General features: G+C 48.6%; 1 protein-coding gene across 2 annotated transcripts in view; it reads right to left on the reverse strand.

Annotated features, from left to right (window-relative positions):
• Ptgis (prostaglandin I2 (prostacyclin) synthase) overlaps positions 1–16,315 on the reverse strand; it is a 48,957-nt gene extending 32,642 nt beyond the window's left edge. The window contains exon 1 of one of the 2 annotated variants that reach the window (XM_030248627.1): positions 16,154–16,315. Coding sequence is in view for 1 of the 2 variants with exons in the window: in NM_008968.4 (NP_032994.1) it covers positions 4,509–4,585 (77 nt within the window). In the remaining variant the exon portion in view is untranslated. Of the gene's footprint in view, positions 1–4,508; positions 4,771–16,153 lie in introns of those variants that run through there. The other variant, NM_008968.4, reaches the window with a different exon arrangement.
• Between the last annotated feature and the right edge of the window lie 8,116 nt (positions 16,316–24,431).

Genomic DNA, 24,431 nt, shown 5'->3' on the forward strand with positions numbered 1-24,431 from the left:
TGAATGGCTCACGGCCATCTGCAACTCCAGAGCCAGGGGATCTGAGGTCATTTCCCGGGCCCTGAACACATATGGTTTACAGACATACATTTAGGCAAAAACCTCATACATACTTTTTTTCTTTTTTTTTAATTAAATGGGAATAACCAGAGTGCCCCAGTCTTCTCATCCACCTTCCCAGGTGCCCGTTTGAGAAACGTTTTTGGTTTTGGTTTCTATAAAACGTTAGCTAGTGCACAGGTGGTGGCGGTGGAGGCACACGCCTTTAATCCCAGCACTTGGGGAGGCAGAGGCGGGTGGATCTCTGTAAGTTCGAGGGCAATCTTGTCTAAAGGACAGCTAGGGTTACACAGAGAAACCTTGTCTTAGGAAGGGAGAAAAAAAAAGGTGGCTAGCCCACCAAGGCCCAATATTTCATAAATTCCCCCCACCCTGTAAAACCTTTATGAAAATCTTGCCTCCCCCACCGGTGAGGCTGCATCATTCCCAGGACTTGATGACCCACAGCTGACCACATCCGACCCACAGCTGACCGCATCCATCACACATGTCCTTCATATCCTTTGCACTTGCCAGCCTGGTTTGGGTCCTGGTGCACACATTTTACACAAACCAAACCCTTGCCTACTTACTTTCATGTTGTTGGTGTGTTTGTGCGACATCAAGATTATGTTCATCTGACAACTTTGAGGTCTACCCCACATTTCAAAGCCACCTTGGAGAGTGTTTGGAGCCTTTCCCTTAATGGAGACATCTCCCGTGGCCTATTGCCGCAGCCCACGGGGTCTTGGGCAGACGAGACTCTCTCAAATCAGTAACGATCCCAGAATGGAAATTTTCTCAGCAATTCAGTGAAGGGCCCAGGAAAATATTACAGTGAGTGGACTCTGTATTTAGACACAGAACCCTCCTTAGAATGGGGCCGTGAGCTTTAAGGTTTGGAATGTAAAATAATCAGGCCAAAAAAAGAGAAAAGGGACATAGATTTTTTTCCCAGATTTTCCGTCCTGTTCAAAATGCCCCTCCTGAACAATTCGAGAGACCTCCAAAATCTAACGTCCAATCACCCTTCTCTGGGTGTGGGATTCTTCCTTCTGGCCCTTTCCAACCCATTCGCTCAGAGAACCTGGGAGACTTTGGATCTGGCTTGGCGGAAGGAAGAAGAGACATGGTTAGGCCCAATACCATCTTGAACCACATGGTCCCAGGCAGCTGCTTCTGTGACTGAGAAAAACTATCACCGTAGAAGCTACTAAGGTTTTAAATCAGGATTAACTATTTTAACAAGCTGGTTTCTCAGGGGCTTAAATTCCTGCCAGTACTGGCTAGAGAAATGGCTTGGTGGTTAAAAGGCCTCAGGTTCAGTTCCTAACAGCCATATGATAACCACCTATAAGCGGATGCTTTCTTCTGCTGTCTAAGGCGGCAGGCACACATATGATATACAAATGTTCATGAAGGGGGGAAACAATCCCTGCCAGTCCGAAGAGGGTCACAGAGCAGACTCAGGCCACGCCATGCCCAGGTAACACCAAGCTCACACTTCCCCACCCAGTTTCTCCGTGTGCTTCCAGAGAAATAGCGCCCCCTAAAGGCACTGGGCGCACCTCCCAGTTATTTCCACTTCCTTCACTGGACCCCCAGCCCAGAAACAGACCGTGTATAGGAGCCCTGGGGGACTTCAAAATGACATCCGGGTGGCATTGTTTGACTCTCACTTAGAGTCTATGGTAAGACACAGGGACTCCCTGCCTTGGGTTGGGACCAAGGAATTTCTTGTTTCTTCAGTTTGGTAGCCTAGACCTGAGCTTGACAGTCCACCCTGAGCCTGACTGACAGTCCACCCTGAGCCTGACAGTGGAAAGCATGGATCCCTCGATGTGTGTCCTGATGGGGATGGGCCCATTTCATCACAGAACTGAGCTCAGAGCAGTCAAAACGTAACCAGGAGGTTTGTTGCCATCTTGCCCAGTGACCTATCAGGATGGAGGCAAGAGTGTGACTTGGTCACCATCTTGACGAGTGACATCATCAAGATGATGAAGGCTATGGACCAACCACATGGCATAACTAAGATGGCAGGTCCCCTTACCACGGAGACGTCAGAGGATCACTGCACCCCTAGAAGTTCTACAACACAGGCATTCAGTCCCACGTCCAAACCCCTGTCTGGTTTTGGTTCTTCACCTAATTCGGTCATGGAAATGGGAGTTCCAAAGGAGATGCCAACACACGGACTCTGTTGCCAGGGAAGTCAACGTGCTTTCATATCAAACTAAGAAATAACCATAGTCCGCTTCGGAGGAGTTTTTGAAAGTCTGACATGTTGTTTTATATGATGTTTTTACTGGTTTTTAGAGGGGTCTTAGAGATTTCCCAGCCATGCTCCGAGAATTAACCAAACATCACTGGGAAATGACTGACATGGCCAGACCTGGGAGGTTCATGTGAATTTACAGCAGGCCAGGGCTGTGTCTTGGAAAAGTACAGAAGATTAGAGACAAGACGGATGGTCAGGTGCTAATCAAGCTACTGCCAGCCAGGCTCAGGTCACCGTGCAGCCTTTTCCGAAAAGAAATTACCCGACTAGGTTTTTGGTTTTTTGTTTTTTTCTTCCCTGCTTTGTCTCTGTGTTTCTTTGTGCAACAGTAGGCTCTTCTTTTCTAACACCCAGAGGTATAAAAAACAGTTTCATACCAAGATAAAAGAACTCTCAGATTGTCAGCCAACAAGAATCAGCCCAAACCTTGCTGCTGGGAGGTGTTCACCCTTCACTGCCATCATCATCACCACTACCATCATCATCACCATTGTCATCACCATCATCTCATCTCTTTAGACGCTGAGAACTGGGACAGAGGACACTAACTTGCCCCACAGGCAGGGAGGGACCGTCCCTGCTGAGAGAACAGCCAGAGGCCCTGCCTCACACGGTCCATCCTCTTCCTTGCTGCTGTACCTGCCCCAGGGTGTCGCACAGGCTACAGACCCCAGCAGACAACAAAAAGCACCATGTGTGGAACACAAAAAACTATTCAAGTAGGGCCGGCAAGATGGCTCCGCGGGTAAAGGTGTCTGCCACCAACCTGATGACCTGAATTGGATCCTCAGGACCCACATGGTGAGAACTGACACCTGTAAGTCATCCTCTGACATGGGTACCACGTGCACATGGGTACCACGGTGCACACACATCCATACACACACTAAAACAAATATATAGAACGCGTTTTAAAAAGAATGCTCTCACAACAACCAGAAAGCCCACGGGCAAAAACACGGGCAGAATGGATAAAGATAAAGCCCACGAACACCTGCCCAGAAGTGGAAACAGATGTCACCTCTAACATCTGGTGTGAGAAAGGAAATGCTGGAAGCCGAAAACACAGATCTGGTGCGGAGAGAGCCCACAGCTAAAGACACCCAGCTATTCCTAACAGGAACGGCTCTTGAATTTTCGTTCCCTCCTTTTGGGGCCGATAAGCGAATATATGGTTTTAACTTTCACCTGGAAGCGAGCCTGGGGTGAGCTCAGCTCACACATTGTTTAAAAACTCAAGTCTCGGGGGTTTCTGGGCTTTTCAGGCGCTCTAATGTAAACACGCAGCAGAGCTGCCCCCATCATCCGAGCTGGAGTCCAAGGAGGAGAGCAACTCTCGAAACATCTGGGGATGTGGGGTTGGACAAGCCCAGGCCCTGGAAGCTGACTGCGGAGACTGATGGACATTCCAGAGTCTGAAATTCAGCTACTAGGCAGGGACCAGGGCTGGCTTCTAAATGGGACAAACACCCTAAAAGAATATAGGATGCAAGCCTCCGGAGGGGTAGCAGGAGGGAAGGCGATAACATTTGCCACTTCTCTGAAACTCTCAAACTAGTCTGCAGTAGTGAATATGTGTCTGGAGGGGGAAGACTAGTTTTTGTTTGTTTTGTTTGTTTGTTTGTTTGTTTGTTTTTTAAATCTGGAAAGTTCTGCCCAAATCGAGCAACAGGAAAGGCCTGGGGAAGGGAGAAGGAGAGTCAGGGTGGGAAGGGACTTGCTTGGTTTAAATCAAATGTATTCTGATTCTGTGCTATTCAAACTAATTTTTAAATGCCTTACACAAAGACCTACTGCCAGACGGACTCCCTGGGATGAAGAGAAGTTTTTGGTTTTTCTCCTAAATGGCAGAGTTGCCACAAAGCACTACACTTTTAAAGGACCAAGGATCTGTTTCGACTCTACCCAAATTTCTACGCTGGCAGGTATGTCCTGGATCCCATATTAGACCCTCATCCATGAGTGGGAATTCCTCGATCAGTGTGACCGTGGCCAGGCATCGCGGCCAGTCCCCAGCCTCAGCGTTCCCACCCGGGATGGAGCCACAGAAAGTCTAGGAGTCCAGGGCGTGGGACACCGTGCAGGCTACAGAGTGGGTAGTACCAACACTGTCCGGGTCCCACGCCGCCGACCCTGAATTTCACCTGGCGTCCTTTCCGCACCCTGACGGGTCACGGGGAATACTCACCGCGCGCGCCGGCGGCTCAGCAGCAGCAGCAACAGCAATAGCACGGCCAGGAGGCCGAGCAGAGCAGCCCAGGACATGGCTCGAGGGTGTGCGGCTGCAGGGTGGCAACAAGTCACCGCCACCAACACCGGACCGCAGGATTCTCAACCCAGCCAGCCCCAAAGGCCCCGACTCTAGGGGTCCGACTGGAAAACGTGGATGGAGAGGAAGGAGCGGGAAGGGAGGGATGGCCGGGCTGCCGCAGAGGAGAGGAGAGGGGGTTGGGGAGGCGGGCCCCTGGTGGTGGTGGAAGGGGGCAGAGAGGAGGAGACTGGACCAAAGCGGACCAGGGGAGCCTTCCGGCCACATTCTTGCAACCACGGTTCCCAGCCCATCCCCCACGCCAGCCCTGTCCCCCTCACCAGGAACTAAAGCCACACAAGACTGCCCCAAGCCCACAGACCTGACTGTGGTGACGATCGCAAGCTGTCTGTGGTCATATTACATTAGGGAGTCAAACCCCATCCCTGCTTTACTTACACACACACACACACACACACACACACACACACACACACCACTTAACACTCTGGATGGACTTAGCCTAGAGGAGTGTTTCTTTCGAAGACCAATGGTCAGGGCTATACTTATCTGAGAGCAGCCAATGTGTCTGCCAAGAAAAGGTGATTGTAGACTTTCTCCCAGGTGTTAGGGAAAGGTGAAGCTGGGTCCCCCACCCTAGTCCTGACAGTGTTCCTCTTGTATGTTCCCATCTGCTCCTCCCATCCCCCAAGTTGTTACCCCAGCTGACCCTCTGGCTTCTGGGTTCATTTTCTGTAGTCACACTTCCCCACAGTACCAGAGCTGAGCCTGTAAGCCCCAGCACTTGGAAGGTGGAGGCAGGAGGATGAGGGGGCATTCAAGGCCAGATTTGGCTACACAGTGAGTTGGAAACCAATCTGAGCTCCATATACCCAGTCATCTCTCTCTTTCTCTCTCTCTCTCTCTCTCTCTCTCTCTCTCTCTCTCTCTCTCTCTCTCTCTCTCACACACACACACACACACACACACACAAACACACGCACACGCCCTACCAGAACCTTCCCTATACTTGCCCAGAGCCTACCATCCTACCACAGCTCCTTGTCACTCAGAACACAGCTACATTCCTACATGCTCCCTCCAGAACAAACACATTTGCTGAGGCCACCCTTACCAGTAAACCTTGTCCTCTACCCGAAAGAGCAAGCCAATTAACTGATACTCAGGTCCAAAGCCCACTACTTTGGTTTCTCTGTATTTCTGAAGCAATCAGGGGAAAAGGCTGACAAAGGAGAGTGGACTTGTTTATCGGCCAAAGCAGGCTAAGACCTATTCTCTCTCTCCATGTCTATGGCAGGTCTTAACATTTATAGACACCCATGAGACAAAGGCCAGAGGGTAAGCAGATGGGTAGATTCAGCTGTGGGAGTTTTGCCAGTCCTTCTCTATTTTCCAGGAAGGTGACTGGCGCCCCAGGTTGACCCGTTACCTGGGTTGTCAGCATGAGGGGCTGTTGTATGTTCACAAGTTAAGCTGACAGACACCACCAACACTTTGTCTATTCCTCCGTCTGGATGAATATGAGATGCCATGTCACCTATTGGACCCACATGGACATTTCTGAGCTGTGCCCCTCTCAGGAGCTGAGAGGAAAGCCTGAGTGGGAAGAGCGCTTGCTTCTGCCTGAGCTCCCAGCCGCAGCGATGCTGGGAGGAGCTGGTACAAGCCAGCCTGCTCTGTGCTGGTATGTCTGTGGTCCAGGCAGATTTGGCCTCTCACCCTACATCTTTTTTTGGTTTTTTGAGACAGGGTTTCTCTGTATAGCTCTGGCTGTCCTGGAACTCACTTTATAGACCAGGCTGGCCTCGAACTCAGAAATCTGCCTGTCTCTGCCTCCCAAGCTCAGGGATCAAAGGCATGTGCTACCATGCCCAGCTGCCCTGCATCTTTTGATTTTTATTTTCTTCCCGTGTCTCAGTGCCTTTTCTACTTAGAGCTCATTGCTGCTTAGTGGCCCCTCGTTACAGGGCCTCTTCACTTGGTCTGATCTGATAATACGAGGAGAGAGCAGCAGGCACAGAGCAGTGCCTGACGCCTACTTTCTTGACCAAAATGAAGCCTATGGGGGCCGTTTTCATCCAAACCAGGATCCAAGCTCAGAATTTCCCTGCCTGGGGAATGTTGCCTGAGTCTTCCCATATCAGGTAATTTAGGCAGTTTCTCATGGACACAGCCACAGATTATACCAATATAAAAGCCCCCTCATACTTTCTTCCCAGGTTGTATCAAGTTGTCACAATAACCATCACACACAATAGTCCACCGAGATTAGTGTTTTAGGGTTGTAACCAAAGTATCAGCAGATACAAAGTTTCAAAAACACGTTCCAAGACAACCAAAGAAGGCTGAAGAGTTTAGAGCTGCATCTGCAGTCCTTTGGGGAACCAGTGTTTAATCCTCTAAACTATTAGAATGTGCTTGTAACACAAGGGCTTAGGCACATCTAATTTATCAGTGCTCAAAAATGATGATGACTGCGCATGGTGATGCACACCCTAATCTCAGCAGTAGAGAGGCAGAAGCAAGTGGATCCCTCCGAGCGAGCTGGAAGCCAGCCTCCTCTACAGAGCAAGTTCCAGGCCACCCAAGGGTGTATAGAGGCCACCCAGCAAGTTGTTCTCTGACTTTCACATGAGAGAGGGAGGGGGAGGAGGGGAGGGGAGGGGAGGGGAGGGGAGGGGAGGGGAGGGGAGGGGAGGGGAGGGGAGAGCATGGCACATGTGTACCATCACACATTTAAATTTTTTGCAGCCATATAAACCAGTGGTTCTCAACTTGGGGGTTGAGACTCCTTTGGGGGTCAAATGACCCTTTCACAGAGTGTACATCAGATATCTTGCAGATCAGATACTAACATTACGATGTATAACAGTAGCAAAATTACAATTATGTAGTAGCAATGAAAATAATTCTATGTGTTTGTGTGGGTGGGAGGGGGATCACCACAAATGAGGAGCTGCACTAAAGGGCTTCAGTGTTAGGAAGGTTGAGGACCACTGATATAAACCTTTAAAAAGTCTCTGAAAGCCGGGCAGTGGTGGCACATGCCTTTAATCCCAGCACTTGGGAGGCAGAGACAGGTGAATTTCTGAATTTGAGGCTAGCCTGGTCTACAAAGTGAGTTCCAGGACAGCCAGGGCTACACAGAGAAACCCTGTCTCAAAACAAAACAAAACAAAACAAAACAAAACGTCTCTGAAAGCTGGCCAACATAATCTTTACATTGCTAGAAGAGGATGTTATCCTGAAAATCTGAAGGCCTGGATGTTGTAGTTTCTTTTTCTGTTGCTGTGATGAAAATGTCCCAACAAAGGCAGGTTGAGGGTGGGAGGGTGACTTATAGATCAAGAGTGCAGCCTATCATGGTGATTAAGACAGAGCTTGAAGCTCACCATGTCTCATCTTCAATCCAGAGATTAAAAGTGATGAGCACATGAGCCACTCAGCTCTCCTCACCATTCATATCCACATAGAGTCAGGATCCCACCTAGGGAATGGTGCCACCCACAGTGGACGTGTCTTCTCAGCTAATGCTATTAAGACAACTGCCTTAGACTGATCTCCCAGGTGATTCTACACTCTGGTTGGCAGTCAGCCTTAACCATTTCACCATATTTGTGAAATATTTCTCTTTAAACCACTTTTTTTTCCTCTCTTTCAAAAATTTGGCTGGAATAAGAAAACTTATTGTTTGGAGACAAGGTTTCTCTGTGTAGCCCTGGCTGTCCTGGAACTCACTCTGTAGACCAGACTGGCTTGGAACTCAGTGATTCACCAGCCTCTGCCTCCTGAGTGCTGGGATTAAAAGCATGTGCCACCACGCCCAGCAGAATTAGGGCTTTTCTGTTATTTGGAGCGGTTAAGTTGGCTCAGCTGTCAAAGGCACTTGTGGCTGAGTCTGATGACTAGAATTCAATCCCCAGAACCTACTTGGTGAAGGACAGAAGCAACAGCTGCAGTTGATCTCTGAGCTCCACATGACAGCTGTGGATCATGGGCAACAGCAGGCACACCTCCCACATACGCTGACAAGCAATAAAATACTTTAAAAACAAAAAAACAAAAAAAACCAAGTGACTTCTAGTGTTATGTATCAACAACAATTACAAAACTCTTTTGAATTTCACTTCATAGCTAAACTTGTAAGTGGCTCTTGGCAGCTTCAAAGATGTTACTTGTCTAATTAACACGTGTGTGAAATCATGTCTTACTCCAGGCAATCTGACTCAGGAAAAGTCTAAGGGCTTATTTGGTTTTGGTTTTCTATTTTGTCTCTGAATCTTTCTTGTGTGAGTATGTGTGCATGTGTGTGTCTGTATGTATGTGTATTTCTGTATGTCTGTGTATGTGTTTAGATACACTTAGAGGCTAAAGTTGAAGCTGGCCTCCACATGTCATATGAGTATACATGTGTGAGAAAGTGTGTGGATTTTCCCAAGTGCAGTACCCAAGATGTCCAGAAGAGAGTGCTAGATCTCCTGGGGGGAGATGTGAGCCACCTGAGGTAGGTTCTAGAACCCAACCTCTCGGCAAAAGTAGCACACACTCTCAAACACTAAGCTCTCTCTTGGCTTACACTTACACACAAGTGTATATACACATACACACTGAAAATATTTAATAAAAAGAATCTTTAACAAGCATCGACATTTAATTCATGAATTTGTGTCTGTGCATGTGAGTGCAGTGCCCACAGAGGCCAGAAGAGGGCGCTAGATACTCTACAGCTAGAGTTATAGGGCATTTGTGAGGGGTCCCATGTGGGTACTAGGAGCCCTACTTGGGCCATCTGCAAAAGCAACTATATCTTCTGCCCAGCCTTCTTTTATTTTAAATTACAGCATGCATCTGGAGCTCAGAGGACGACTTGTAGAAGTTGGTTCTCTCATTCAACCATGTGGGTCCCTGAAATTGAACGCAGGTCCTCATGTTTGAGGACCAGTGCCTTAATCTTTTGAGCCATTTGCCAGCCTGAGCATCAGTGAACTTATATGTTGTCCTCCCTTCCTAAAATCTATTTAACAATTACAAGCCTGAAAAATAAGCCTGCAGTAATAACAATGTTGATGAACATCATTTAGATGGATTTGATCTCAGCTCCACAATTATGCATCAAGCTATTTATACATCCGAGGAAGCTCATGTGTAGCAGCCTCCATATATCAAGAACATGTCATAAGGCAGTTAGTTACATTCGGATCCCCCTTGTGTATTTCAAATAATGTATTTTAATTAGCATAAAATACTTTTATAGACTCTTTTGTGTGTGTCCTTTGTCTACTCAGTAAGAAAATAAATGTAAATTTAATTTCTTTTTTAGAATCTAGTTTAGAAAAATTTTGTTATCAATATCCTTATACTAATACAAACATTCTTAAAACTTTTCTCCTGTGGTGTGGTGGCATGGCTCAGTTGGTAAAGGTGCTTGCTGCCAAGTCTAACGTCCATGGTTCAATCCCTGGAACCCACATGGTGGGAGCAGAGAACTGACTCCCACAGGTTGTTCCCTGATCTTTTCATGTGCACAGTGGCATGTGAGTGCCCCCCCCCCCCATACAAGTAAATGGTTTTAAAATGGTGTTCAAATTTAAATGCAAATAGATAGATAGCTTTGCTGGGAATTTTGGCTTTCTGGATCTTTACCCAACAACAGCGGTACTCCAGATCTAAGCAATATCACCACCACCCATGCCTCAGACATCTGATGTAGTTAAGGTGGTAAGGGTCTAAACGTCTAAACCATTTCTTCTCCTCAAATGTGGAAATAAAGATTCAGACAGAATCCAACGGGTGTGACAGTGCACACCTTTAATCCCACCGCTCTAGAGAAAAAGGCAGGGAAATCTCTGAGTTTCAGGCCAGCCTGGTCCACATAGAGAACTCTAGGACAGCCAAGATTACATAGTGAGACTCTGTCTCCCCCTGCCAAGAAAAAAACAACAACAACAAAAATAAAAAACAAAGCAAACAAACAAACAGAAATTCTGTCTTGAAAAAACAAATGAAGCAAAACAAAAATTAAAATTAAACTAACTAGCCAGGCAGTGGTGGCGCTCGCCTTTAATTCCAGCACTTGGAGGCAGAGGCAGGTGGATTCCTGAGTTCGAGGCCAGCCTGGTTTACAGAGTGAGTTCTAGGACAGCCAGGGCTACACAGAGAAACCCTGTCTCGAAAAACAAACAAACAAACAAACAAAAATTAAACTAACTAAATAACTCACAATCTGGATAGATGCCACATAGGGCGGTGTGGAAGAACAAACTCAGATGGACCCAGGGCCCAGCTAAACAAGGCCCAGGGCAGGCTCAGTGGTGCCAGACCAGCCCAAAGATGTTCCCGCAGGCCAAGCGAGACCTCTTGCAAACAAAACCTGTCCTGAGCATCCTTGTCATATAGCCAAGCAACGCCTCAGCTCAGGCCTCAGTGACAGGCGTCTCCAAGGCCCCTGACTTCTTTCAAAACATCTTTACAAACCCATGCCAAGACAAAACAAAACCAGGTCCTGACCCCGGCATTCACCAGGGACATTCCAGACCATAACACAGACTAGCACATTCCCAAAATAAGACCGGGTGGAGTCTAAGGTCTCGTCACCCATGCAGCACCCATCTGTGCAGCACCCATGGCCTCCAGAGAGACACCCTCAAATGTCAGCTAACATCTTAGCCCCTTACAGCTAGACTCGAGCACTCAGCCACTTCCCTCCAGTGAAAATGAAGCTAAACGTCACCAGACACTGGGGTCCACAACCTGCTGCCTCTGTTTCTCTGTGTTTCTGAAGAAATCAGGAACCATGAAAGATTTAAGAAGAACTCAATTCCTATCCATCTACCATGGCAACCTTATTATCTAAAGAAACCCACAAGACAAGAGCCAGAAGATGGGTAGATTTAGCCGTGAGACTCTCAGGTTGGTCCTTGGTGTGTGTGGGACTTCAGCTGGCTTTTCTGCGTTGAGTCCAATGGCAGCATGGAGGACCTGCTGTGTCTTGTCATGGAGGCAAGTTGCACTGTGGTAATCTCACACTGACCCCAGGGCCTTTGCTTGCCACTCCCTGGCTTCAGAACCTTCTCCCTTGAGAGCTTTGCACAGCTTACTCCTATGCTGTATCTCCAAGTCTCTGCACGGCTGTTCCCTCCTCAGAGAAGCACCTGACTGTCCTAGCTTATTCCTGTTGCTGTGATCAAAAAAGAGACAAACAACATGGGAAGCCAGGAGTGGTGGCTCACACAGATCTCTGTGAGTTTGAGTCTAGCCTGGTATCTATAGTAAGTTCCAGGACAGCTGGTCTACACAGGGAGACCCTGTCTCAAAACAAAACAAAAGGAAAAAAAATCACCCTGACCAAGTCAGTAGATGGGTGGGTGTGGGGTGGTCTCTGCCAGCTCTCGGCTCCTTCACAGCAGGGGAGCCAAGGCAGGAGCTAGAAGCTGCTCTTCACACTAGACCCACACAGAAAAGAGCAGAGGGAGATGAACACAGGCATGCTCACCTTTCAGCCGCTACTCTTATAGTGCAAGCCCCACCCCACTTCTAGGCAATGGCTCCTCCTGCTTTCAAGGTGGCTCTTGTCCCATCAGTAAAGGCCATCAAGGTAAGTGCCCAAGGTGTGCCCACAGGCTAATCTGGTCTAGACTTCCTCTCATTGAGACTCTTTCCGGATGATTCTAGATTGCATCTAATTAACATATGAAAGCCACCATCAGCCTGATGTCAGTCTGACAGTCACTGAATACTTCCTTGTACCTTTCCCTGTGGCTGCTTCTTTGGGGCCCTCTCTCCCCTATACCTCCCCTTCCCCCCATGTCTCCGTTTCCCAAACCCTGCTGTCACTTAAACTTGAGGGACTCGCTTGCCTGCTTGCCTACCTCACATTGGCCTTCAAGACAGCTACATGGATCTCGAGTGAACGCAAAAGACTGGAGACAAAGACTATTTCCAGATGCCCCTGTTTATGCATGCTGTCTGTTGGCTGCTGAAGCCAACAATCCCCACGAGGCTATGAATGAGCTTTGGGGTGCTCCTCCCAGAACGCTCACTCCCGAAAGCTCAGGGTCACAGACTGGCTGCCAGTTGCCTCGGTTTTTATTATTTTTATTATTACTATTATTATTATTACTATTACTATTATTATTTAGCCACAGCAGGACAGTGGTCCATCACAGGCTAAGGGATACCAGGCTCCAGTTGAGGGAGCTTGGAAGAGCTTACATGGTGGGACATGCCTGTAAGGCCAGCACTTCAGAGGACAGGATTCTGGGGTCATCCTCAGCTACATGGTGGGTTTGAGGCTAGCCTGGACTACTTAAGATTTTGTTTCAGAGCTGAGACATGACTAATTAAAAGCCTTTGTTGTGGCTGGGTGTGGTGGCGCACGCCTTTAGTCCCAGCACTCGGGAGGCAGAGGCAGGCAGATTTCTGAGTTCGAGGCCTGCCTGGTCTACAGAGTGAGTTCCAGGACAGCCAGGGCTATACAGAGAAACCCTGTCTAGGAAAAAAAAAATCAAAAAACAAAACTCAAAAAAACAAACAAACTCTCTCTGCCTCTCAAAATCCCCACCCCTCCTGCTTCCTCTCCACCCTCCACACCTCTTACCCCCCCCCCAGGGTTTTAAGGAATCTGCTGAGGGGGTGACAGCTGCTGTTGCTTCAAAAAGGAAGGTGAGGCCTCTTCAGAAGATGACCTCAGGCCTATGGTGCCAGGATGACCAGGGTGACAAGGGTGACCAGGGTGACCAGGGTGGGGTGGTCAGGGCATCTAGGGTGGTCAGGGTGACCGGGGTGTCCAGGGTTACCAGGGTGGCCAGGGTGACCAGGGTGTCCAGGGTGACCAGGTTGGTCAAAGTGGCCAGGGTGGAGATCAATGACCCCAGGCTAGTCCCTCACCTTCCCTGAGCCTCCCTCAAATGCCTAACAGTGAATAGCTAGGACTCGGGGCAGAGGGAGATGCCAGTGAAGTTCTAACCTTGGCATGGGGCAGGGCAGGTAGGGCTTCTCAGTGGTAAGAGACACTTGCTACCAAGTCTGAAGCCTCAAGTTCAGTGGACAGAACTCGTGGAAGGAGAGAACCAGATGCCATGTTCCCCGGTGGGACTCCACCTTGTACCACGGCATGCGCGCACACACAAAAATACATGCACACGATAAATAATTAAAATATAATAATTTCACAAATAAACCTGCCAACCCCAGCGTGGAAGCCTCCTTGTGGGGTCTGAAGCCCTGTGTCCTGCAGGCTCTCAGTTGGTAACAAACCCCAGCACTTCCCTGGAAAAGTCTGTGCGTCCAGATGTTCCCTGTCCACAGCAGGCCAACAGCTGGGTGAGTCTCTTCTTCCTGGGGCTGCTTGGTCACAAGGAAGTATCAGGTCACAACCCCTCAACCAATGGGGCTCTGCCTGGGAACACACAGCTCCTTGCTCCCTATTATATCTTGCTTTCTCCTCCCAGGATTCTGTCTGCTTCATGTCTGTGGCCTAAAGACTGTCCAGAAGGGAACACAGCACACATTGCTCTCTTCAAAGCCCTGGCTTCAACTGGTAGCTTCGGACATCTGGACCTTTCTCATAGCCCATTTAACCTTTCACCTTTAACCCTGGAGAGTGGGTGCTGTTATTATCCCCAGTTTTCCTATGGTGAACTCAAAACTCAGAGAAGGTCAGTAACTTGCCCAAGGCCACACAGCCTGTCCTGGAGGCTGGCAGATGGGATTGTGATGTCCTCCCTGTCCTTGCTCACTTGGCTCTGCTTTGAACACAGGCCTTGGGGCTCCGTCCTTGGCTTGTGCTGTCTGCAGCCTGGATGCCTCCTCTTCCACTCTCTGTGGGTAAAAACATCAGCTATGGGAACAGGTGTTTGGTCAGCTCCCCCATCAGTCAGAACGGGAAGAGGTGTGCCATGCACTAAGACTTGTAGTTTTCTGTTGCTGCAGCGGAAACTCCTGAGATGCTAACCCAGAGACGGAGGATCCTTGCGGCCTCATGGCTGCAGAGGCGTCAGCTCTGGTAACAATGGGTCTGTGATGTGGTGGGAGCTGGTGACTGAAGGGGGGTCTGCTCATAGCACCCAAGAAGCAGAGGGGTGGGAGGCTAGGGGTCACCCCCACCTTCTAGTTCCCATCACTTCTGAGAGGTCCATCCACTGACTTACTTACCCAAGGGTGATGAATCTATTGCGGAGATCAGACAACCGCCCCCCCCCCGCGCCCCCCCCCCCCGCTTTGATTCAGCCATCTTCCCAAAGCCCACCTCTGAATACCACATGGGGACCACACCTTCAATGCATAAAGCCAGGGTACATTTCACCTCCAAACTAGAAAGGAATGCACTTGAGAGGAAGCCAAAGGAGGCTGGGAGAAAGGGAAAGTGGAGAGAGGGAGGGAGGGAGGGAAGCTGTGGGGGAGGGGGAGGCAGAAAGGGAGAAGGAGGAACGGGGCCAGCTGCAAGGAGTTCTAAGAAGCCAGAGGACTCTGCCTCCCCCACAGAGCACCAGGACAGCAGGACTAACGCCTAGTGCATAGGGGAGCCATGGTCTCTGCACTTTAGGCCCCAACGAGGAAGCCCCAAGAAGCCCTTGAGAGCTGCACAGATGTCCCTCTCATCTCCTCAGTGTAAAGGAGACAGCCTTCTCAGGTGCTAAAGAATGAGGTGACAATAGGGGCGTGCCCCACCCCCCATCCGCTGCAGAGTCTCTGCTAATGCCTGGTGAAAGTCTGCATGCCAGGGGAGGTAGTGGGCAGGGTGGGGACCAGGGAAAACTGGATGGTGGTGTCCCATCCCAAATAACCCAGGCCCTCAGTTCTAGCCTACAGCTGAGTAGAGAGACAGGCCCTTACGCCCAGGTCTCCTGACTTCAGAGAAGCCAGAAATAGCGGCTCAAATTATTTCAAAACACAGGACAGCCAACAACATATATCTGTCTCTTCGTTTGATCCCCGGAGTCTTGCTGTGCCAAGTAAGGGCTTGTGTTCTGGAACAATCTGTAGTTGTCGGTAAAAGAACCGACCTCAAGGTACTGTGAGACCAAAGAGAGTGGTAGATAGACCCACAGTGGCCGAGTGTGACCCACAGGACCTCAGTTATGGACACTTAGTGACAGCAAGACCAAGTGGCTTGCACAGAAACGGTGGGGACAAAGATGACTCCATCCTTGCTGCACAGTGCTGGTTTGTCTGACACTGAGATGGTGGTGGGGTGTAGTCCTGGTCTCATGCAATGTGAGCTCCCCCAACCTCTTTTCCTTACAACTGTAAGAAGCATCCAGGTCAGGCACAGAGGTCAGGACTCGGGTGACATTGACACCACGATTTAGTCAAGCTGGTGTTTGCCTGGGAGCTGGCTCCGTGGGTCAAAGCAGGTGTTGCACACACCTGACAACTTTGTCTTCTGTCCTCTATATGGTCATGTGGGGCACTCGCACAACACACACACACACACACACACACACGCACGCACGCACGCACGCACGCACGCACGCACACACACACACACACACACGCACGTGCGTGCGTGCACAACAACAACAACTAAAATAGAAAGAGCAAAATATAATCATAAATATCCTCACCAGGGACTTAGTCTCCAGCACCTGCCAGCCTCTCTGTTGGGACCAGGGACTTAGTCTCCAGCACCCTCCAGCCTCTCTGTTGGGACCAGGGACTTAGTCTCCAGCACCCTCCAGCCTCTCTGTTGGGAATTTCAGAGGAGGAAGAAAGTGCCTCCTCCCCTTAAGTTTGTGCAGCAGATGAAGTGGGTCTAGGTCTAAAAGCCAAAGGAAGCAAGAAATGACTTTTCCCCCCAAACCTAGGTCTGAAAGTTCTCAGCTGCTGCAGTCTCCCAAGAGAGAGCCAGGATTAGGTAAAGAATGTACTCAGAACAGATTTCGGGGTGGAGGGGGCAAAGGGGGAGGGCAGTCCAGACAAACACAGCCTGCTAGTCTAAGTCCACCTTGGCCTCAGCTGAGACTGGGAGACAGCATTCACCAATCTCTCTCTCTCTCTCTCTCTCTCTCCCTCTCTCTCTCTCTCTCTCTCTCTTCCACCTCTGAGTGCCCCAGGACTGGACTGGGACACGGGCAGCCACATGGCTCCTGGGCAGTCACTTTGGCAGTCCACAGTGGAAAAATTGATGTAGCCCTCAACCTCCTTAAGTCCTGTGTTCCTGCCCAAGAGCGAGCCTGGCTGGGTGGACAGAGAAAAGAGGCCCCACAACCCCATCACTTTGTCCCACACATCCCAGGCCTGGCTTGTTCTCCTGCTTCTGTGCAAGCCTCCCGCTCCCCAGCCTGGGAACCTGCCTTCCTCTGTGGGAATGAGTACCATCATGGCGTTCTGCCTGTGTCCAGTGTTGCTGGAGGGACCCAATAAGATGGTTGGGGGTGGGGGGTGGGGGGTGGATAGGACTAGGGTTGCCTAGCAACCCTCTCCCTTCCTTTTTACCAAAGCAGCACAAAGATTGGGGATATGAGCAAAGCAGGCAGAGGGGACTTCATGGACTTTAGAGTGTGGGTGATGGTCCCCCAAAGCAGCTGAATGAGACAGGGGAAGTCACATGGGGTTGGGGGCGGGATGTCGGGGGTGGGGAGTGAGGGGTGGGGAAGCATCAACGGTGATATCCAGGGAAGCTTCAGCAAAACCTTTGGGGGGGGGGGAAGAGGGGGGAGGGGCAGACAACACACCTTAAATCCCAGCGCTTGGGAGGCAAAAGCAGCTTGATCCTCTGTGAATCTGAGGCCAGCCTGGTCTATATATATATATAGTAAGACCTGCCTCAAAACAAAACACTTGCCAGGAAGTTGCATTTCCCACTACTTCAAAGGGAGGGGGGGTTATAGTGGGGGTGGGGGTGGGAATGGTGGTAGGTGCCTATCGTCCCAGACCTGGAGAGGCTGAGGCAGGAGGACTGTGAGTTTAAGGCCAGCCTGTGTTACACAGCAAGACCCTGTCTCAAACAAACAAAACAGATCAGTTTCCAAATGACATTGGGGTGAAATGTGGTGTGTTCTTGTTGTTGTTCTTGTTTTGAGACAGGATATATATTCTAAGTTGGCCTCAAACTTAGAGAAGTGGGGAGAATCCTCCTGCCTCAGCCTCCCCAGTGCTGGGACCATCATGCCCAGCTGTAAACCTTTAAAAACAAATGACAATCGTGTCCTTGAAGGAACTCAACAAAGCAGAAGTTTAGGAATGCAGGAGGAACTTGATAACTGAAAGGTCAAATGAGCAGGAGGCTGTCGGGTCAGGAGGGGTAGGTAGGGTGCGTGTGTATTCTGCTTCTTAGAGATACTGAGAAAAGGAGGCAGAGCATGTGCGCCATCAGATGCTCAGCATGTGCTCAGTGTCCTGATTGCCCTGGAGGGGCTGATGTGGCAGGAAATGACTAGACTCAGGGTTTAGGAAGTGCCTAGGGAGCCAGGCAGTAATGGCGCATGCCTTTAATCCCAGCACTTGGGAGGCAGAAGCAGGCAGATCTCTGTGAGTTTGAGGCCAGCCTGGTCTACAGAGTGAATTCTAGGACAGCCAGGGCTACACGGAGAAACCCTGTCTCAAAAAACCAACAACAAAGTGCCTGACTAGCTGGGGAGATGGCTCAGAGGTTAAGAGCCCTTGCTACTCCTGCAGAAGACCCGGGTTCCCTTCCCAGCATCCACGTAGGGTGGCTCACTACTGCCTGTAACTCTAGGTCCATCTGATGCCATTTTCTGACTTCTGACTGCACCTGAACACATATTGTGCACACACACACACACACATTAATTAATTAATTAATTTTAAAAGAAAAAAAGGGGGGCAGAATGCAAGGGATGATCAGGAGAGGGGCACAGACATCACAAGTCTCATCCACGTGGCTGGCCACATGAGCAGAGAAGCAAGCCTGAGCGCCAGAATGACTGACCGCCTCTGTCCTTCCTTCCTTCCCTCATAAAGCCAGCTGGCTGGAGATGAGACAGGCGGCCTTTAGGGCGGTAACCTGCTGCCTTCTCAGACTTCAGGCTCTTTGGATAAAGCCCAGCTCAAGGACTCAGTTCCTGCCTTGCTCCTCGGCCACTGCAGTGATACACAGTGAGGGCCCTGGTTACAATCACACACAGGAAAGAGCAGGGCGGGAGGACAGGAGAGGAGTGAAAGCAGCAGACTGGAGCCCTGTGTGGTGGCTCATGCTCCAAAGCCAGAGCTCAGGAGGTTGATGCAGGAGGATTGCTGTGAGTTCAAGGATAGCCTGAGATGCATAGTGAGTTCTAGGGTAGCCTGGGCTACAGAGCGAGACCTTGGCTCAGACAAACAAACAAAAAAGCATACTTGGAAGAAGAGTAAACTGGCCTTGCAGAAAATGCAGTGATGGAAATAGTCCCAGGAGCAGGGGGTTGGTGGAGGGGGGGAGGGCGGGGGAGAAGAACTGAGAAGTGAGAGAGCAAGCCTGGAAAAAAAAACCTGATAAGTAAGAGCCTGGGAGATGAGGTGATGAGGCTTAGCTGGAGTCCTCAAAGACACCACGGAACAACGGAAAAGAGTGAATATGCAGAGACATACAGTGAGCACAGCTGCAGACCCAGCACTCAGGGGGCTGCGCCCCAAAGGCTAGCCTAAGCTACACAGTGAGACTCAGTCTCTAAAAAAAGCAAATGAAAAGAGAATCAGGCATGGAGAAAAACCCCATGTCATAGCACGTGGGAGGTGGAGGCCAGCTTGGGCTCCGGGAGACAAACAGGGCTGACACAGGGACATCAGCACCTGCCACGCTCTAAATAAATAAATGCACAAAGATGCCTCTGGGCTGGAGAGATTATTCGGTGGCTAAGAGCATTTGCAGAGGACCCAGGCTCAGTTCCCAAGTTCAATTCCCAGCAACCACATGGTGGCTCACAACCATCTGTAAAGGGATCTGATGTCTTCTTCTAGTGTGTCTGAAGACAGCTACAGTGTACTTAAATACATTAAAAATAATAATAATAATAAAAAAAAAGAAACCAGAAAACAAAACCATACTATTATTATGGACTTCTCTGGGTCCAGAGTCACAGTGGAACTGTAAATTCCAGTGGGACTGAATTTGGCTACAAGGCCTTCGTGAAGTAATTAGAGCTAAAGGGAGTGCTGGTGGGCAGTTATCCTACGCCAGCAGGATCAGCACCTCAGCTCTGGGTTTGATTGAGAGACCCTGCCTCAGTGAGAATAGGTAGAAAGCTTGATAAAACAAACTCCAGGCCTCCATACGCTCACACACACACCATATACACATGCACACCACACAGGCATGTACGCACACAGATTCATACACACACACACACACACACACACACACACCACAAACACACATGCAAGCACACACTACACCCACACAGATACGCATACTATACACACATGTGCACATACACCACATATTCAAGCGCACATACACACACATGCATACCATGAATGTACATTGTAAGTGCACCTGCAAGCACATATGCACACACACACACACGTGAACGTAAATGAAACATTTTTTTTTTTTTAAATAGCGGCATAAAAGCTGAGCAGGAGAAGGTAGTCTGAGCAGCAAGGTGCACATAACGGTGCACATAGATGCTCTGCACAGCTGAGGGAAGTGGCCTGGTAGAAAGCTAATGTGCTTAGCCTTGTATATTTAAATAAACAGGAGAAGATACAAGGAACGAATGTGTCCAGCTGCAGCATATTGAACTAATGCATAAAGGGTGTGCTGTGAAAACAGGAGGATCTGAGTTCAATTCCTGGCTCCCCTGAAAAAAGCCAGCTGTGGCAGGTGGTATATCCCAGTAACTTCCCCACCGGAGGCAGAAACAGATGGATCCCAGGGGCTCAGTGAGCAGCCTAACTCGGTGAGAGATTCAGTTTCTATATATAAATGGAGGGAAATTAAGAAGGCACCTAGGCAGGTGTGGTGGCACACGCCTTTAATCCCAGCACTCAGGAGGCAGGGGCAGGAGGATCTCTGTGAATTCGAGGCCAGCTGGGCTACAAGTGAGACCCTGTCTTAAAAAGAAAGAGGTGGGAGGAAGAGAGGGAAGGAGGGATAGAGAGAGAGAGGAAGGGAAGGAGAGAGAGACAGGGAGGAAGGGAGAGAGAAAGGAAGGAAAGAAAGAATAAATGGAAAGGCGTCTGACGTGGACATCAACTCTCCACGAGGCAGGGAGGTGTGTAGCTGAGATGAACTGAAATTTTCTGTCATGGAGGGAGGCTCCTTAGAGCTTGCTGCCTCTGAGACTTACCTGATTCTCTCAGCCCCGCCCCCAAGCTGAGGCCCAAGCCCTGGAGGAAAGTCTCTCTGTGGAGCTGTTTGAGCTTCAAGGACAGGAAGGCTTATGGGTACAAAATGTCTGTCCCACCCCCATTCCCTCCCACCTCCCACCCCCAGAATGACTGGGAAGGTCAATGCTCACAAAGAGAAGTACCAACAGCCTTTAACTCTCATTTTAAAAGTAATAATGAAAAACTACATGAGCAAAAACACCCAAAAAATTCTCTAGGATGTTAGGGCTCCCTCAGGTATTACTGTTGATTATTTAAGCTTTTTTTTTTTTTTGCACTGATGTATCAATAGATTAATGGAGGAAAATAACCTGTGAATAAACCCAAATCCACTCAGAAATTAATATACAGTAAAAGTGTGGCCGATTGTACTTGCTCTTATTAAAAGTTTATTTTATTTTTAATTACATGCATGTGGAGGGTGGGGCAGGTAGGTGCAGGTGAGCACAGTTGGAAGAGTTAACACCGAAAACCACTGGTGAGAAGATGTGTTACTCTGTGAGTGGTACTGGGGCAAGCTGAGAAATTGTCTAAAGTAATTAATTCAAGATGCATGCTTCACACTTCTGTTAGAAACACTGTCTCTGGGATCCACAAAGATATGCAGGACCAAAACTGAGTAGTCAGTCATTTGAATCGATATAGCACCCCTAGGCTCACGGGAAGTGGCACTATGAGGAGCTGTGGCCTTGGAGTGGGTGTGGCCTTGTTGAAGGAAGTGTGTCACTGGCTGTCCTGGAACTCACTTTTGTAGACCAGGCTGGCCTCGAACTCAGAAATCCACCTGCCTCTGCCTCCCAAGTGCTGGGATTAAAGGCATGGGCCACCACCGCCTGCTGGCTGCCCCTGTCTTCTTGCTGCCTGCCCATCCAGATGTAGAACTCTCAGCTTCTTCAGCACCAAATCTGCCTGCCTGCTGCCATGCTTCCTGCCATGAAGATAATGTACTAAACCTTTAAAGCGTAAGCCAGTGCCACTTAAATGTTCTTCTCCATAAGAGTTGTGGTCACGGCATCTCTTCACAGCAATAAAATCCTAACTTAGACACCTGGCAAGGCAATTTCTTTTTCTTTCTTTCTTTTTTTTTTTTTTTTTTGTTTTGTTTTGTTTGTTTGTTTGTTAGTTTTGGTTTGGTTTGGTTTTTTTGTTTTGTTTTGTTTTGTTTTGTTTTCAGAAAGGATACTGTTCCATGAGCCAAACCAGGCTAGCAGGCAGGCTTGGGCAGGACATTCACTTGGTTTTTATTTTAACATGGGTGGGTGGCAACTGTGCCTTTTCCTGTTGGCTGGGGTTGGACCTCACATTCCTTTAAAGTTGGTATAATATAATCTAAACAAAGGAAAAAGCGGCAAAGGGATGTTGGCTGATCTGAGAACACAGCAGGGCCTCTATGTAAGCAAACTTTTTACAAGGTCGGGAGACTTAGCTAGAATTGACCCTTGGTGTGGGGGACTAGCTGGATGGAAAATAGAGCAGCCAGGGCTGGCAGCCACGCCTGCGATCACAGCATTTACGAGGCTGAAGCAGGTAGGTTGCTGCTTACTTTAGGCCATAGTGGGCTATATAGCAAGACCTTATCTCAATAAATAAATTAAATTGGATTAAATTAGATTATTGTGCTGGCTGGTTTTACATGTCAATTTGACAAAGCTAGAGTAATCAGAGAGGAGGGAGCCTCAGTTGAGGGAATACCTCCATGAGAGCCAGCTATAAGGGCTTTTCTCAGCTAATAATTGATAGGAGAGGGTCCAGCCCACTGTGGGTGGGGCCATCACTGGGCTGGTGGTCCTGGGTTCTATAAAGAAGCAGGTTGAGCAAGCCATGGGAAGCAAGCCAGTAAGCAGCACCCCTCCATGGCCTCTGCATCAGCTCCTGTGCCCTCCAGGTTCCTGCCCTGTTTTGAGTTCCTGTCCTGTCTTCCATTACGGAGGGACAGTGCTGTGGAGGTGTAAGCAGAATAAACCCTTTCCTCCCCAGCTTGTCATGGTGTTTCATCGCAGCAACAGAAACCCCAAGACAATTATATTAGAACAGATTAATGCCAGGATAAAAAGAAAAGAATTGGACATGGTGGACCCACCTTTAATCCCAGCAATCAAGAGGTAGAGTTAGGTGGATGGATCTTTGAGTTGGAGGCCAGCGTGGTCTACATAGAGTTCTAGGACAGCCAGGGCTACACAGTGAGAATCTGTCTCAAAGAAACAAAACAATAAACAACAACAACTAATAATAATAATAATAATAATAATAATAATAATAATAATAAGATCCTTCCTGTAGCCATATGTGCAAAATAGTTGGCTGATAATCTCTGCCAAGACAAGGTTTTCAGCCCTTCAAAATTCTGCATTACAAAGGTCTGCCAGATGATCCTGGACCAGAAGGCTGAAGACTGATGCTCCAACCTTTTTAAGTATAAGAGACTGTCCAGGTCAGTAGTCTCTATAAATTGGCTAAGTTTTAGAAGCTAAATTTTGTGCTTTTCATATTTTTAGATAATATTACTCATTTTTGGATTTCTGATGGGGTTGAAGACTGGTAGTCTCATAGCTAACCAAGCTGTTTAGCATTGAGAAAGAAAATAAAGATCTGAAAGGATGGTTTTCAGATGATTTATAATCTAAAGTCAGGATGTGAGTAAGGTATATAATTATAAATCTTTTAAGATAGGATAGATGGGCTGGAGAGCTGGCTCAGAGGTTAAGAGCACTGATTGTTCTTCTGAAGGTCCTGAGTTCAAATCCCAGCAACCACATGGTGGCTCACACCCATCTATAGTGAGATCTGACGCCCTCTTCTGGTGTGTCTGAAGACAGCTACAGTGTACTTACATATAATAAATAAATAAATTTTTAGCCGGGTGTGGTGGCGCACGCCTTTAATCCCAGCATTCGGGAGGCAGAGGCAGGCAGATTTCTGAGTTTGAGGCCAGCCTGGTCTACAAAGTGAGTTCCAGGACAGCCAGGGCTACACAGAGAAACCCTGTCTCGAAAAAACCAACAAAACAAAACAAGATAGGCTAGATGAGACAGAGGTTCTATTTAATTAACAAAGATGATAGATTAGGTATTAGGTCTCTTGTACTTTATAAATTACAAAATAGTAATAGTTGTGTTCGATTATATCTGAAATAAAGTAGTCTTTTAATTGAACAGAAAGGGGAAAATGTTGTAGATAGCCCTGGGGCTAATTATATTTGATGTTAATTCTGGTCTCCTGGGAGGGGTTGCCAACAGGACTGAGTCCTGTAAACCTGCTTCCCACCTTCATTTATAAATAAAGGCTCGAGCTGGTGATTGGGCAGAGAAGGAGGGGAAGGTGGAGCTGAAGGTTTTAGGAGAGAAAGAGAGGGGGTGACAGAGAAACCGCAAGTTTTAAGGGGTCTCTTATATGGGGAAGATGGCAGTGTAGTGGTAGACCGCCCAATCTAGGTGCACAGCATGGATTCATATTAACTGAGTTGTGTTTTCTTTGCCTGGGCTTATTTGGGTTGGAGAGTTACCGCAACACATGTGTAGTTACCCCTGTTACCCCAGACTCAGGAGGCAGAGGCAGGAGGCTCTGGAGTTCAAGGTC

This window comes from Mus musculus, chromosome 2, assembly GCF_000001635.26.
Source record: "Mus musculus strain C57BL/6J chromosome 2, GRCm38.p6 C57BL/6J".
Taxonomy (NCBI): Eukaryota; Metazoa; Chordata; class Mammalia; order Rodentia; family Muridae; genus Mus; species Mus musculus.